At 44.2% G+C, this 16549-nt stretch overlaps 1 protein-coding gene across 4 annotated transcripts in view; it reads left to right on the top strand.

Moving 5' to 3' along the window:
* Positions 1-16549, top strand: part of Stac (SH3 and cysteine rich domain) — a 124944-nt gene that overhangs the window by 78316 nt on the left and 30079 nt on the right. For 3 of the 4 annotated variants that reach the window (XM_021172830.2, XM_085828091.1, XM_021172828.2), the window contains 4 exons: positions 5476-5576; positions 6987-7068; positions 8080-8195; positions 9642-9720. In XM_021172830.2, coding sequence (XP_021028489.1) covers positions 5517-5576; positions 6987-7068; positions 8080-8195; positions 9642-9720 — 337 coding nt within the window. In that variant the 5' untranslated portion in view covers positions 5476-5516. Of the gene's footprint in view, positions 1-5408; positions 5577-6986; positions 7069-8079; positions 8196-9641; positions 9721-16549 lie in introns of all 4 variants that reach the window. The other variant, XM_085828092.1, reaches the window with a different exon arrangement.

Here is a 16549-nt window from a genome sequence, read left to right as displayed (position 1 = left end):
TGTTGCTAATTCAAATACTATACCATACCCACATTTCTTTCACAAGTGGCTTTTCCCCATTTTCCAACTTATTTCTGTAGTTAAGGGTCCTTGATTTTTAACCCTTGTTTTATCTTTAATTTTGACATTATATTGAGTCTTCCTAATAGTTAAGCAATGCCTTAATGTCAAAATCCTTTCAAAATTGATGTAGACAAACTAAGCACACACCTGTAACCTCAAAATTCAGGATGGAAAGTCAGAAGAATGATAGAGCTAGATCAAGACCAGCCTGAGCTATAGAGCCAGACTTGGTCTCAAAACACACACACACACACACACACACACGAACAAGAGCTGGGATATAGCTTAATGGTAAAGCCTTTGTCAATCATTTGCAAAGCCATAAATTTAATCCCCAGCACTACCAACATAAAAAACACAGGATGGCCAAGTGTAAAATATATATATCTAATACATTTCATTAATGGCATGTCATATTAATCCATCACATGAACAAAAATATCTATTCAGCTAGGAAAAAAATCTTTGTGTATATTTGTGCATGTGGGGAGTGTGGTGTGTATGTATATGTGTGTGTGCTCATATGTGCATTGTGTGCACATGCGTGCATGTATGTGTGTATGTGTTCATGTGCTAGAGTGCTCCTGTGGAGATCAGAGGACCACAGAAGCAGGAATTGGTTCCCTCCTTCTACTGTGTGACTCCTGGATATTGACTCGGCCATCGGACTGAACAGCAAGCTCCTTTGCCCATGGAGGCATCTTGCCCTTCCTCTCATCACCTTTTGACACAATACATGAAAAAAGATCGAGACAGATGGTCTTAAAAGTGCAACAGTGGAAACCAGCTCATGGCAAACTCACTCTGAGAGGCACCAAGAGCCGCCCTTGCTGGGTTGTGACCTTCACAGCCAGAGTCCTCAGTGACAAGCTCTGCTATTTGTACTGATTAATGAGGCCTTTGGTGACTTTCTGTTGTAGATAAGGATTCATCTCTCAGGCCACCAGAACCACACTTGCCTGTCTTCCTTCTGCCCTTTCTGGAACAGCTTTATCGAAACAGTTAAATCATAGTTTTGTGTAGATTTGAAGGTCAGTTTAGGCCCTGTGACTCACCACTGATATTTGCTAATTCAAATGTTTTACTATGATTGCATTTCTCTCCTTTCACATATTTTATTTTCCCTCAAATTAAAAATTGTCCTTTCAAGCCAGGCGTGGTGGCACACGCCTTTAAGCCCAGCACTCAGGAGGCAGAGGCAGAGGCAGAGAGAGGTGGATTTCTGAGTTTGAGGCCAGCCTGGTCTACAGAGTGAGTTCCAGGACAGTCAGGGCTACACAGAGAAACCCTGTCTCAAAAAACAAACAAAAAAAAAGGTCCATTCCACTCCCTTAACTTTCTATACCTCTGTAATTTATAAATCCTCCCACAGTCTTTCAAGTGCTTTTATCTGTTATAAAGTTCTAAGTCGATAAACTTCTTTGCTCCTTTGTTTTATCCTTCAGGTTACCCCAGGTTACCCCCTGACTTCATCTTGCAGCTCCAGCCTGGGCTACTGCACAGTTACATGGGAGACCCCACCTCTCTCCCATGTCTGCTCTACACCATATCTCATGATTTTTAATTTCTTGCCTTATTCTCTCATTTTTCTAAGGCATATTCTACAATAGTTATTTTTAAGAATGAGCACATGGAAAGAATTTTGAAGAAAGATCTAAATTTTAAAGGGTATTTGTATTCTGCCATTACTTATGTTTGTTATTTAGCTGGATATAAAAATCTAGGTTGGAAAGAAAACCCTACATTGGAAATAATTTTCTGCCAGAACTTTGCCATTTGAATGTTTTTAAGGGTCTATGGCCTTGCAGTTTCTAAACTGTCATTGTGGAATTCTGTGTCCATGTCTTTTTTAAATTGTTTACCATGTTCTTCTGTTTGTTAGGTTTTTGGTTTTCCAAGACAGGGTTTCTCTATATAGCCCTGGCTGTCCTGGAACTCACTCTGTAGACCAGGCTGGCCTCAAACTCAGAAATCTGTCTGCCTCTTCCTTCCAAGTGCTGGGATTAAAGGTGTGTGCCACCACTTCCCGGCTTGTTTACCCTGTTTCTATTAACTTTTTATCTTCCAAATAAATATTAAACTCACGTCTACACTTCCTATTGGTGATTTTTAGTTCCTAAAGTATAATTTTACTGGGACTTTGATATGATTAAGTGTGTTGTCCCAATCCAATACTGTTTACTTGAAATCCAGTGACATTCTTGTTTCTAACTATTTAAACCTATGCAATTTTTTAAGATTTTTACATTCATTTATGTTTGTTTATTTGTTTTGTGTATTAGAGGCATGCACCCCTGATTGTATGTAGAGATCAGAGGACAACTGCAAAAGTCAGTTCTCTCCTTTTATGAATTCCAGGGATCAAATTTTTCATGCTGGATAGCAAGTACCTTTGCAGACTGAGCTATGTTAGCAGCCCCTGGGAAGTCCCTTTGTACACACAGCCCTGACTTAGAACACTTCAATTTGGGAATTTTCAATTTTATGATGAGAAATTTGTATAGTCAGTAACATCTGTACTCCGGATTTTGATCATATCCCAGGCTAATTATCAATATAACTATAAAACATTCTCTCATGAAGGTGGGCAGCAGTGAGCCTCAAAGCCTTGGCATTTGCACGCTCCTGGGGGAGCAAGCAGTTCTGTATAGCATATTGTTCTAAGCTACAGTGTGTAGTGGGGTGAGAACTTCAAGTGCACTCCGTGTATTTGTGTGTTGTGCACAACTGCATGCCTGTGAATATCCAGATGCATGGGTGTATACCCACGCCTATGGAGACCAGAGGATGGTCCCTCAGACACAGCCCACCTTCTTGTTTGAGACAGGATTGCTCACCGGCCTGAAGTCTACCAGTTAGGCTAGTGGGAGACCAGAGAACCCCACAGATCCTCGTGTCTCCTCACCAGCACTGAAATCGCAAACACACACCATCACACCTAACTTTCTTTTTCTACGAGGCTTCTGGGGGTTGAACACAGGTCCTCCTGCTTACAAGGCAAGCCCTTGACCATCTTAGCTCTGCCTCCAGCCCCTTCCAGCGCGTTCTGATTCACAGTATTTTTGATTTATGCTTGTAACTTTGCCATAGTTCAAAGGCCATCTCTTTTATGACACCGTTCTGTTAGCCTGTGGGGAGAGCGTTCTCCTTTGAGGGTGAAGGCAGTTAAAGGAATATAAATATCAGTTGCATTTTTCAATTTGAAGAGCCAGTACGGACATATTAAAATTCAAAGCTAGGTTTTTCTTGCTAGTCAAGCATAAGGAGCACATACAACAAGCATTAGTAATGGAAGGGGCACATACAACAAGGCATTAGTAATGGAAGGCGGATGTAGCAGATCGAGGTCCGACCAGACCTTCTCCAAATCTTTCTGGGCTAAACCAGGACGGCTGCAGTGATCCAAATCACCCCTTCCCTGTTCTCTGGAGGTCAGAGTCGGAGCTTTTCCCCTTCAATCACGCTTGTCACTGCACAGTGGAAACGGGGACACCTAACACTGAGTAATCACTGGTGGTCTGACTCATACCACAAGGCAAAGTATGAAAGCAAGTCGGAAAACTGAAGTCAGGGGAAGGAAATGCATAGAGGAAGGAAGAGATGCTATCATTTATAATGACACCATTTCAGAGGCCCGCTCACAGTGGAACAGCTCCTCATTGAAGATCTGCCTCCTGTTCCCATATAGGCACAAATAGCAGGCTCAGAATCGAAATGAAAGGCATTGCCTCCAAGACCAGGCTCTGACAAAATAGCATGCTTTACCTGAATGATAATTCTCGGAAACAAGGAGGGGGGGGGCTTTCTGCCACTGCGTATAAATAATTAACACGGTGTGTGTGCATGTGCGTGAGAGAGAGAGAGAGAGAGAGAGAGAGAGAGAGAGAGAGCAGCTTTCTGTCTTCCCATGTAATGTCAACAGGTTCTTGGTTAAATGGTACTTTCTTAGGGGGCTTTCCAGATGACATCTTCCAGAGGACTTTTAGTTCTTTGCCTACTGTGGAGCTTAACAGTTGCCTTTCCCAGATGAGCTGTGGATCCTAGCATGTCTCTGTTGTATCAGCTGATTAATCCCAAATTCACCTCCACATACATTAAGCAGTCCTGAAAAAAATGGGACGAGATATTAGAGCCAAGCTTAGAAAGAATGAAACAAGGTAGGGTCTTCATTGCCTTGGGACAGATCATCCTTTATACCCTCTAACTTCTTAATTTTAAAATTAAACGATGCAGCTAGAACTTCACATCCTTGTCTAGCTCTTAAATACTTCTACAGTGTTGAAGAATCTGCTCCCATGAAGGACCTCAAATCAGCTACCGTGGCTTCATCACATGCTGTGACTAGTTTATTTAATGTGTCCTGTACAGGGCAAGGCTCACAGCTGCAAACCGCACACACTATCCTTGTTCTCACTGAGCCCCCATCCAGAGGGAGAGGAAGACCAAAGCAAGTTTCCATGTAAATACCTGTGACTAGTTATGATAAATGTTATAAAAGATGATCACGGGTGCTACCTGAAGGAACCTTAGGAGGTCTGGGTTGTAGCTCAGTGACTGAGTAGGTACCTAGCATATGAGGAACCCCAGACTCCATCTCCAGCATGAAGGGGGTAGATAAAAGGAGAGGGTGGAGAATTGAAGAGGTAGAGAAAGAGAAATAAGAGGAGAACAAAATGGAAGCAAAGAGAGGAAAGAGGAAGAGAGGGAGATGAGAGGAAGCAGATGAGAGAGAGGACAGTGGAGGAGGGAAAGGGACAGAAAGAGGAAGAGAGGGGTGATAGGGAGATTGAAGGAATGGGGAAAGAGAAGGAAAATATTTAGACAGGGGAAGGGAAATGCTTGGTATAAATGACAGAGACAATGCATGAAGGGGTCACTAGCCAAGTATCCACAGAACAGCATCCCAGATATATAAAGCAGTGTGTGGAAGGACGTGGAGGGACTAGGGGGCTTATGCACCCAGAGATCTGAAAGAAAGACCTGTGGCTAATGCCTCCTGAGCATGAAGGATATCAGGCTTCCCTCAGTTCACACCACACTTCCCCATAGTGGTGAGACGGGCAAGATGTGGAGACCAGTGTGACTCAGTAAGGATCAGGAGAGAAGAGATGGATGACCTACAAGAAGAGCAAAGATTATGGGTTTTGCTAACTCCAGTTAGGACAAAGAGAGCAAAGGTAGCTCAGATTTGCTAATGTCGTGAACATAAAGGAGATAACAAAAGGAGAATACCTTACAGAAAACGTGGGTTGGGGGAAAACATACATTATTTTAAATTCTTGGCATTTTCAAGTTTCATGAAAAAAATTCTTGGAGAATAAATAACTTGTATCACTTTCTTTCAGTGATTTCAGATCAAACCTCAGGAACGGGCAAGCTGTATCTAACCAAAGTTTGCTGTGTGCCTGACAGGAACACATGCTAAGCACGGACTGCGCTGCGGAGCCTGTAAGATGAGCATCCACCACAAGTGTGCAGATGGCCTGGCGCCCCAGCGGTGCATGGGCAAGTTGGTAAGGGCTGCTGCCAGATGGAGCCCTGGAACTCTCTGCCCAGAGTCCCTGTTCCTGGGAAGCCACAGGAGTGATATAATCCCCATCTCAGGAGTTCTGAAGCATGCTCACAAGCACTGGCCAGCCACTCAGCTTAACTCGCACAGCAGTGGGGCAGAAGTGTGTCAATCTCTGTAACAAAACCAGCACTGGTAAGGAGTCCTGTCCTCAGAAGAGTGTCAGGCGTGTCACTGTGGGACCTTCTCAGCTGTAGCACTTACGTTCTCCCCTCCTGGGTCAATTCAAGTTTTCAAAGTTAGGCATTACAGGAGTCCCCATCATCCGATGCAAACTAGGGTGCTTTGTTCCAGCTGGGTTACCGCTTATTTAATTGGCTGTCAATGGAGTGGGGGTGGAGAGAAGGCTGAAGCTACCCCACCTCCACCGGAATGTACAGAAGTCTGCCTCCTTGTGACAGTCTGGGCACATTCTGCTCAGACCATCTCAGGAGTGTGGTCTCAGTGCACCCCAGAATAGATTTGAAGGCCACTGAACCCAAGTGACTAAAGTATTACACCAAGAATGTCTACCATAGAGATTGTTAAGCTCAGCCCAGGAAAAGAATTCTGTTGACTATTCTGACACTAAAGAAAAGTTCAGGATACGTTAAGTACAATATCTTAACACCAAATGTAATGTCACCAAAGACAGGCTTTCAGGGTAGGGAGCCACTTCTATGCCCAAACCCCATCTCTGGCAATGCCCAGACAAAGATGGGCAGCACTTGCAAGAAGATGTGTGAGGATTTATGGATGCTCACAGGATCCAGGTTACCAGGTTACCTTCCAGCCCTGCCTGGAGCATAGCAAGTCTAGCTTAGAAAGTACATCCAGTGACTCTAGCTTGCAATGTCCCCTTCTCTTAAATTCCTGTCACATCTTTTCCCTTCTCTCTTTCCAAGAGTAGTTCCCACAAGACAAAGAAAAAGCCCACAGGTAATAAGTCAGAAACACAATAGAATGTACGTACACACACACACAGGCTAAGTGGATGTTCCTGGGTGACATTATGAAAATATTCAAGGACCTTGGGCATGCTCTGACATCTACCTTCCCCTATGTAGGGTCTTGATAACTTGAAGTGTCCAAGGTAAGCTGTGGTGAAAAATTGTTAGATGTGTCCTAGGGGTGAGGGGTTTCTGCATATAGGATAGAGTACAAGAGGCAGGGAGCTGGCCTTCTAGATGGAACATTACTTTGTTTCCCTCAATCCATCCCTCTCTCCCTTCTCCCTCTCAGTGGTAAATTATAAAATTAATAGGCTATGTGAGTATGTTAAAGGGAGACAACTGGCTTTACTCTTTGGACTCTTGCTTGTTTTTCTCCATCTCTCTCTGACATTGAGACCTTCTCTCTTCCATTCTCTCCCCAGCCAAAGGGATTTCGGCGTTACTACAGCTCCCCCTTGCTCATTCACGAACAGTTTGGATGCATTAAAGAAGTTATGCCCATTGGTGAGTTGGGACAGTAATGGGCGGTGGGATTTTAACAGCAAAGTCAATGATGACCCTCACCATATACAGATGGACTACAAAGCCTGGATAGCCTGAGATGTCTGTGTAGTGGCTGTTTTAGCTCTACTCATTTTGCTGGAGAGGAAACAGGTTTTTTTCATCATCTCCCTGATGGAGTTTGAAAACTGCTGTCTCAAAAGTAGACATCTCACTTCCCAGACTTTCAGCAACAAGACAATACACTTGTCCTACCATTGGCAGCATCAAAGCAACATGGGGTATGGTACCAGGCAGCTCTGGGGCAGAGTCAGCTCCCCATTTACCAACTGTGTCATTGAACCCCCTGCTGTATACTGTAAGATGGGGCCAGTGGTCAGTATTTTTTACAATTGTGTGTGTATGCTCATGTAGACACACACACACACACACACACACACACACGTTGTTTAATGAAGACCTGAAAGTGCCCACTACAGATATGGTGTAGATATTTTCTTTCATGTTCTCTTTTTAACTGGCTTGTATTTGTTGTTTTAGTTGAATTTTCATTTTGTTTTGTTTTATGTGCATGTAACCTCTACACCTATGGTCTTTTTAGCTGGTTAGATTTTTAAACTCAAAATGATAAACTAAAGACGGCTTCTCATTAGAAACGTAATGTTTCAGGAGGGGGTCATTTCCTGTTCTTTTGAGAACACTTTCGTCCTACTTCAAAATTTTTCCCTCTTTGGTGATCAGAGCTTCTCGCTGTAGGAAACAAACTGGTCCCTGGGAAGCATCTTCAAAGTATAGTGGGAATAATAACGAAAGAGAAAAACCAACCACTCGGGAAGACTTCTGGGACAGAGTTCTAGTTGGACGTATCAAGTTCCCAGAGAGAGCAAGAGCGTTTGATGTGAGCCCTTGCCCATTACAAAAGCGTGAACACGAAGCCCCCTGGCCTGGTTCTCAAGGTGGAGATCTGGCTTCCCAGGTCGGGTGGGCTGAGGCGGGTCTTCTCTTCTTTTGCAGCGTGTGGCAATAAAGTGGACCCCGTGTATGAGGCCCTCCGGTTCGGCACGTCCCTGGCCCAGAGAACGAAGAAGGGCGGCTCAGGCAGTGGTTCTGATTCACCGCCCAGAACCTCGGTAATTGACCTCATTTTCAGTTCTCTGAAGGGTCTGGGTGGGGCCGAAGGAGATGGCTAAGCTGGCTAAGTGCTAGCTAACAGGGCAATCATGAAGACCCAAGTTTGATCCCCCAAAACCCACATAAAAGCCAGGGCAGCTCGCATATCTGTAACTACAGCATTAGGGGAGAGAGACAGCAGGTCCCTCAAATTCATTAGCTCCTCAACCCCAACAAAAAAACCTTCCAATGCCACACAGTTTCTGAAAGGCTTTAATTTCATGTGCATCAGTGTTTTGCCTGAGTGTGTGTCTGTATGAGAGTGTCAGATCCCCTGGAACTGGAGTTGCAGACCGTTGTGAGCTGCTGTGTGGCTTCTGGGGTTTGAACCCAGATCCCCTGGGAGAACAGTCAATGCTCTCAACTGCTGAGCCATCTCTCCAGCTCCAGGAAGCCATCTTTAAACTCCTTCAGGCCTTCCACTGACTTCCAAGAGAAAAAAATCAGCATCATGTTTCATTGTCTACATCAATAAATTCTCAAGAAGGAAAAAAAATGGCAAGTAAAAAAAAGAATGAAAATAACTTTTATGGTTTCCTCAATTTATGCATAACACTGAGGCCAGCTAGGTCTGTCTTCTACTCAGTAATGATGAGTACTAGTGGGTAGTTTGCTGGCACTATAGGGGACAACAAAGAGGAAGGGGATGGGGCTCCCCACCCTAATGAGAACATAGTAGCTGTGTCAGGTATACTTTAATGGTCATTTTGTGTAAACACTAAAAGATTTGATAGTAAAATGAAAGTGTTTGGCTCCAGGGAACCCAGTCCCAAGGCACTTAGAATATTTCTGTGTCACTGTGCATGTTCATATGGGGATATGCACATGTGTGTGCATGCATGTTGAGGCCAAAGGTGAAGGTAAGGCATCTTCCTCTATCATTGTCTATCATCCTCTCCCTGGCTAAGCTCAGGGGATCTGCTTGTCTCAGTGGCCCCCAGCACTGGGCTATAAGCACCTAGGCCTCTGTACCTGGCCTTTATCTAAGTGCTGGGGATTCGAACTCAGGCTCTCATGCTTGTACAACAACCACTTACCCAACTGAGCCTTTTCCCAGTCTCCTATAACTTATCCATTTGAAAACACCTAAACCCTGATGACCTTCTGAAGAGGATGTTAATCTCATTTGAAGTTCAAAAGGTGAGGTCAGCTCATCTACTGGAAGAACCCTAGAAATGGTGTGAAATGTGATTTAAATAGAAACCATGCCAGCGTGTGTGAAGATGTATGGACGGTTGTATGCCCCTTAACCTGTGAATCAATGACAAACCATAATGGCTGAAAGGTCACAAATGTCATACAAATTCCTCTTTAGACCCAGTACTGACATTAAAGTTCTTCTTGGTTGGTCCATGATACAGTGTGGCTCACTGGCTTACTCTATGTTATCTCCTCTCTCCTCCAAGACTTCAGAGCTTGTAGACGTCCCTGAAGAAGCTGATGGGCCAGGAGATGGATCTGACATGAGGACACGGAGCAACAGTGGTGAGTGGGAGACAGTTCTGCAGAAACCAGAGCATGCGTGCAGTCGGGGTCTGCAAGGAGCTGTGTCCATTTCTCTCAGGCTCCCCTCACCCTCCGATAGCTCTGGGATACGACATGGTCAAGAGTTGTGGCCATAAAAATGCTTAGTTGTTGTTCACACCCTTTTATGAATGAGTGTATCCTCCTCTGACTCAGATTAGACCTGAGAACCTGACCACTTAGACCTGACTTTGCACCACATCTACTGCACTGTGAATCAGGTGAGCAAAGGTGCCAGTCAGAGGAGAGGGGACCACAATCCATATCCCAGTCCTTCCAAGAGACCATTAAGATGCAAAATGCACTGCAGGGGATAGGAAATAGCCCAGGACCTAAAATCAATGTCCAGAATCCACAGTAAAAAATAATAATAAATAATAATAAAGTGGGGTGTACTTGAGGAATGACAGCCACACAGAACTGGAGAGAATCATAGCACCATCCTAGTCTAGAACCCGGTGCCTACCAGCTGGATCTAGAGAGCAGCCCTAGAGTTCAACATCTTGAAGATCAAGCCACAAATTTAACTAAATTTTCACATTCGTGTGATGGGCACTCATGGTGAGCCTGACTTTTGTTGGCACCTATGTGTGGACTCTCTTCTCCAGCAGACCCGAGGGCTTCCGCACTGCACATCTGGGCCTCAGCAAGCCTTGCTCTGGGCTTCACGTTGAGACCATGTGACGTAGATGTGCTGAATAGCTGCTCTCTACCTCATGTCTGAAAAGCAAATAATAGCATCACCAGAAGTCCCAATAGGCTAGGCCTGGCCACACTCATCACCAATAAGCTGATTAGATGGATGCATGGTGTCAAAAAGCAGAGTGAAAAAGTGAGAAAAGGAACAGACACGGGAGTCCAGGGTACAGACATGAGGTTTAAAGAGAGGGCAAGGTGGGCTAGAGAGAGTCCTCAGCAGTTAAGAACACTTGCTGCTCTTGAAGAAGACCAGAGTTCAGTTCCCAGCACCAGTCAGGCAGCTCACAACTGCCTGTAGTTCCAGGACCTCCAATGCCCTCTTCTCTTCTCCAAAGGTGCCCAAAGGTTCTCCAAAAGTATGCATGTACGCATACATACATGCACATCCATAAATAAAAATAAAATAAATCTCGGGCTGGTGAGATGGCTCAGTGGGTAAGAGCACCCGACTGCTCTTCCGAAGGTCCAGAGTTCAAATCCCAGCAACCACATGGTGGCTCACAACCATCCGCAACGAGATCTGGCGCCCTCTTCTGGAATGTCTGAAGACAGCTACAGTACTTACATATAATAAATAAATAAAAAAATAAAAAAATAAATAAAATAAAATAAAATAAATCTCTTAATAAAGGGCAAGAGGTATGCCGTATTAAAGACTGTTCCTGGTCAAGCTACAAAGCTGCCCAGCACAGACCCACTATTATCTCTACTTCATCTGCAGTGGTCCAGCATGGTGTTAAGTTGTTAATCTGATGTTTGCAAGGCTACAGCCTCATCTCCATAGATGATTATCCTCCTCTGAGAGGCTTTGCACTTCTTGGAGTTCAGAGTGACTTAGGAGGGAGGGTAAGGACCACTGCTTCCCTCTGAGCTTTAAGCCAACTGCAGATACAAAACCAAGGCAGAGACGCCAGACTCTTACCTTGCCTGTGGGTCTAAGTGGGGGGTCAATGTTTAATAGCAAAAGCAGCTTTTAAGTGCAGTTTCAATATCTATGATTCCAAAAGGCTGCCATGGTCTTTGAATGAGATGATGTAATATCACCCCCACACAGCAAGTCAAGCTTCATCTCCAGCATCAGGCTTCTGTGCTATCTCCAGATACCTACAGCCTACAAAGTCCAGTCTTTGGAATATGGAACTGATATTGGCTGATATCAGGGTTCCTGGGGTACCTTAAGATGGATTACAGATTTGTATGTTTCCAAACAAAGAACTAAGCAGAGACATAGAGTTACAATGGAACCAGAGACCACTTGTTACAAGAAAGGATGGGGAAGCTAGCCAGGACAGAGAGCAAGCTTAGAGCTCAGTGGTCCCCAGTACAGAAAGAGCTGAAGCTTTTCCAACTCCTTTACACAGCATGGTTATCTTGCTCGAGCACTGGTACGTGGTGCTACCTACCATTCCGTTCTTCAGACACCTCAGCATCTTAACTCTCCACCCAAGAGCATGGAGATTTTGTCCAGGGCAGAACAGATTTGAGACAGTTTGCCTGCTCCAGTGGCCAGTTCTGTTTAGCCTTGACCAGGGTTTTCTCAGCCTTCTTTGTGAACTGTTTACATTATTTTTTAGTATGCAGATTTCCTATGGTTTTGGACAAGGCCTTCTGGACCTCATGCTCTGCCCTAGACTCGGGCTTCAGAGCAGGCACCATGAAATTAACAAACACACAGGTTTTCTTCAGTCTGTTCAGCCAGCCACCCACCCACTCGGACTCTTCCCACACCTGTCTCTGCTCAGGAAAAACCCTTCATCCAGTTGATTAGGACAAAGTTTTCAGTGTTATTCTGTCTCCTTTTTCTTCTCACACTCCTGACCCATCAGAAAATTTCCCTGTAGTTCATCAGAACAGCTAGCACATGCTACCACCCCACTCTCTGTCTCAGCCAAACGGGTCTGTTCCATCAGTGCTTAACTTAGTCTGTTAGATTCATCCGTTTGATAGTTAGGATTTCCCTTTACCACAGAGAGCTCTTCTCTCACCAAGTGGTATTAACAGAGTTGCATGTTGCAAACATCTGGACTTGGGAATTGTCTTTGTGAAGACTGATTTCTAGTAACAAATTCATCATATGCTCCTCAAGGCAGAGAGACAGAGACTCCCACTCCCAGGCTACCCGCCCATGGACCAGCAGGCCCTATATCACTTGGGACCTTGTTAGAAATGCAGAATTTCAGGCCACCTAGACTGCTGATTCTTAATTTATGTAAGATCTGTGGTATTTGGGAAATAGGATTAGAGCATTTAATATCTCTCACTCCCAACATACACACAAACATATACATATAGCACATTCTGAAGAGATGAAGAACTCATGCTCAAAGCATAAAGTTGACTATTGTCCATGTATTCCATGTTAAGGAGAAATTCCATAGCCATATTAAAATGAATCTGTGGAACTGGACATGGTAGCACACACCAGAAATCCCAGTGCTCAGGAGGCAAAGACAGGAGGATTACAAATTCAAGGCAAGCCCAAACTACATAAGGAGCCCATCTGAATTTTTCTCTTTAAAGGAAGGAATAAGAAAAAGAGAAGAGAAGTAATAAGAGAAACTCATAGAAAGAGAGATTCCCTTAAGAATTTAGTAAGCTATAAGTTTCCAACAGGCTTTGGATATTTGTAAGTCCTTTGATCAGCAATGGCTTTTTCACAATGACTTAGCAGCCAAAGGGATTAATTAGGTAGCTCTTTGTCCCACTCTTTCGATTGATCTCAGTCCCTCATCCATCCAGTCTCTGAGACAACAAGGAGAAAGCATACTCATGAGCTCCAGCTTCCTTAGAGTCCTCTTGATCATGGCAAGGTGTGGCCTTTCAGAAGTTCTGTCACAGTGCTCACAACTAGTTCTGAGTAAAAGCACACACAAGTCACATACATGTTATATCTCCCAGTCAAATGTCATGCCAGATTTCTTGAGGAATGTCTCTCCAGTCACCTTAGAAGAGGATTCAGTTCATACTAATGTTGCCAATGCTCTTCAACGTAGTCTTGGGCAGGTCTGAATTCTAGCTTCCGGTTTCAGTTCTCCTGGGTCAGGGGAGGTGTTGCCCTCTGCCTTAGGCTTCACTGCTAACAGCTTCACTGGTGGCAAAGCAAGAAGGACATGGAGAAGTAATAGCCAGCTGCCTGTTTCTGCCCAAAATGCCAGAACAGTGTTCTCAGGAGCCTTCGAAAGCTGCATTTCACTATGATCATACTGATCATGGTTTCCTGGAAGAAGAGAGGGGTACCAAACATGAGCAATACACATTCTTAGAACTTTTCTTCCAAAATGACTAAGCCAGTCACATCTACTCAGAGATGTCACAAAGCCCAGTGCTGCCTCAGTTTGAACTTGGTGTAGAACTTTTGCCCAGAAAGAAAATTAAGCAAACTTAAGTTTTAAACATATACTTTTGTCCTTAGTATATATTGTTTCTAGATTGCAAATGTTAAGTGTCACCAATTGGGGAAGGAAACAGAAGAGTTGAATGGGGAAGAGGAGAGAAGACAGGACTGAACAAGACAGGGGAAGATGGGAAAGAGGAGGGCATTAGAGAGAGGAAGGGAGAGGGGGAGGGGAGGGGGAGGGGGAGGGAGAGGGGGAGGGGGAGGGGGAGGGAGAGGGAGAGGGAGAGGGGGAGGGGGAGGGGGAGGGAGAGGGAGAGGGAGAGGGAGAGGGAGAGGGAGAGGGAGAGGGAGAGGGAGAGGGAGAGGGAGAGGGGGAGGGGGAGGGGGAGGGGGAGGGGGAGGGGGAGGGGGAGGGGGAGGGAGAGGGAGAGGGAGAGGGAGAGGGAGAGGGAGAGGGAGAGGGAGAGGGAGAGGGAGAGGGAGAGGGAGAGGGAGAGGGAGAGGGAGAGGGAGAGGGAGAGGGAGAGGGAGAGGGAGAGGGAGAGGGAGAGGGAGAGGGAGAGGGAGAGGGAGAGGGAGAGGGAGAGGGAGAGGGAGAGGGAGAGGGAGAGGGAGAGGGACCCTATCTTGGGATAGATAGATAGATAGATAGATAGAGCATTACTTCTTGAATTTATACTCCAAATTCATGTTCTCTGTATGAGCATGGCAAAATAATAATTTTTGGTTTAAAATTTCAAATGAGATCAGGTCATAATTTGTGCATCAGAGGCAAAGGTAACTGCTGTCAACAGAATTTAAATGGAGAATTCAAACACTCCCCACAATAAACTTTCAACAAACACAATTTAACAATCAAAATTCACCACACAAGAAAATGTGCTACTATCAGGGAGAGGTAGCAGAATGAAATAAGTTTAGGATCTGAGCTTTAGAGTAACATACATCAAAACCAAACCGAATTATATAGTCATTTGTGTTTAATATGCTAAATATAAACCAGAAAATGTAACAAAAGAACAAGAGATTATCAAATACAAAAAAAATCTGAAGAAAACTACAGAGAGCTTCTAGAATATTGTAAAGTAGAAATGGGATTGTCACAATAAACCAGGAATTAGACACAGTGGAAGAGAGAAGTGACAAATGGAACAGAGCCAAAAAATAGTGACTACCCAGGGCAGCACAGCCCTGGGATCCCACAGTAAAGGTGTTAACGGAAAGTGAGTACTTCAAAGTGCATTCGTCCATGACACTCTTGAAGTGCACACACAGAGATGGGAGTGGGAGAACATTCAAGAACATTCTGAGAACTTACAGAACTGATTGAAGACACCATTCCTAGGCATCTCTGTGACACAGCCAGACTTCAAAGGCAGCCAAGTATTGATGCAGACTGAAAAGGCAGATTATACACAGAGGAAAGATGATTATATGAAGAGCTTCTTACAGATTATAGCCTAAGCTAAAGAACAGGAAAATGGCATCTTCAGTAAGAAGGGAGGGAGGGAGGGAGGGAGGGAGGGAGGGAGGGAGGGAGGGAGGGAGGGAGGGAGGGAGGGAGGGAGGGAGAAAATCACTCTGAGATGAAGAGCAGAGAGGGTGGCAGCCCAGTGAGATGGACCCGTGAGTAGAAGCAGTTATGGTTGAAGCCTGTCAACATCAGTTCAATCCGAGACCCCACTAGGGATGAAGAAAACTGGCCCCTAAAAGTTGTCCTCTGACTTCCACATGCATGCCAACCCTCACACACTGTATACACATGCAATAATAACAAATAACGGGGAGGAAGGAAAGTGACAGGTGCACAGTTAAATCTAGCAAACACTGGCTACTTATTTTTAAAAAGCAATGGTGCTTTTAAAATCTGTTAATAAAATGTCTGAAGTGCTGATCTATAAATAGACATCGGGCATTCAGAGATCCTCATGCTGTTTGAAGGAAGTGTAAAAATATTTCAGTTTAGATCTTACTAAAATGTGCTTCACTAAAGATCAAACACAACTATATAAGAGATAATAAAAAAAAAGAGCAAATTTTCCAAACTACAAAAGCTAACAGAAATTGAATGCTAAAAGTGAGAAAGAGGAGCCAATCAACTGAAGAAAAAGCAATCTTTAGGAATGATACCCCAGGTTATCCTCTAGACTCCATATATACACATGCATACACACACACATGCTCGCACACATCTACAGGAGTGTGCATATACACATGCCAATCAAAAGTCAGGAAACAAAATGATTCTTCCATCCATAAAAGGCATGAAGAGGGTAACAATAAAGATAAAAACAGACATTATTAAATTGCAAAGACAGGGCAATAAATCCTGGGTGTGTGTTAATGAGAATAAAATTTATAAGCTCTAACAAATTTTAAGATAGAAGAGAGTGGGGACTCAAGATACCATATCCAAGGAGAAAAGACTGCCATGACCAAATTCTCACCGGAAAGCTAGACAACCTTTTCCAAGCAAGCTGATACCAAATGTGTCGCATCAGAGTGTCTGCAGCCCAACTGTAGCAGAATGGAAGCAGAAAGTGGGAGCTGCTTCTAATCTTTCTAGAAACCAAATCAATATTTAAATTCTTGTATATGGCAAAATTACCAAGGCTGGACAACTTCATAGGTAAATTCTACCAAACATTTAAGGAATAGAAAATTTACACATTACATAAACTCTCTCTGGGAAACGAAAGTACTGCAAGGAAGACAGGCAGCCACATTCTCTAACGTGGTTTACGAGGTTATTAT

The sequence above is a fragment of the Mus caroli genome, unplaced genomic scaffold (genome assembly GCF_978045245.1).
Source record: "Mus caroli unplaced genomic scaffold, Mus_caroli_1 scaffold_11, whole genome shotgun sequence".
Classification (NCBI taxonomy): domain Eukaryota; kingdom Metazoa; phylum Chordata; class Mammalia; order Rodentia; family Muridae; genus Mus; species Mus caroli.
The sequence above is the reverse complement of the archived record's forward strand: the minus strand, read 5'-3'. Positions and strand labels throughout refer to the sequence as shown.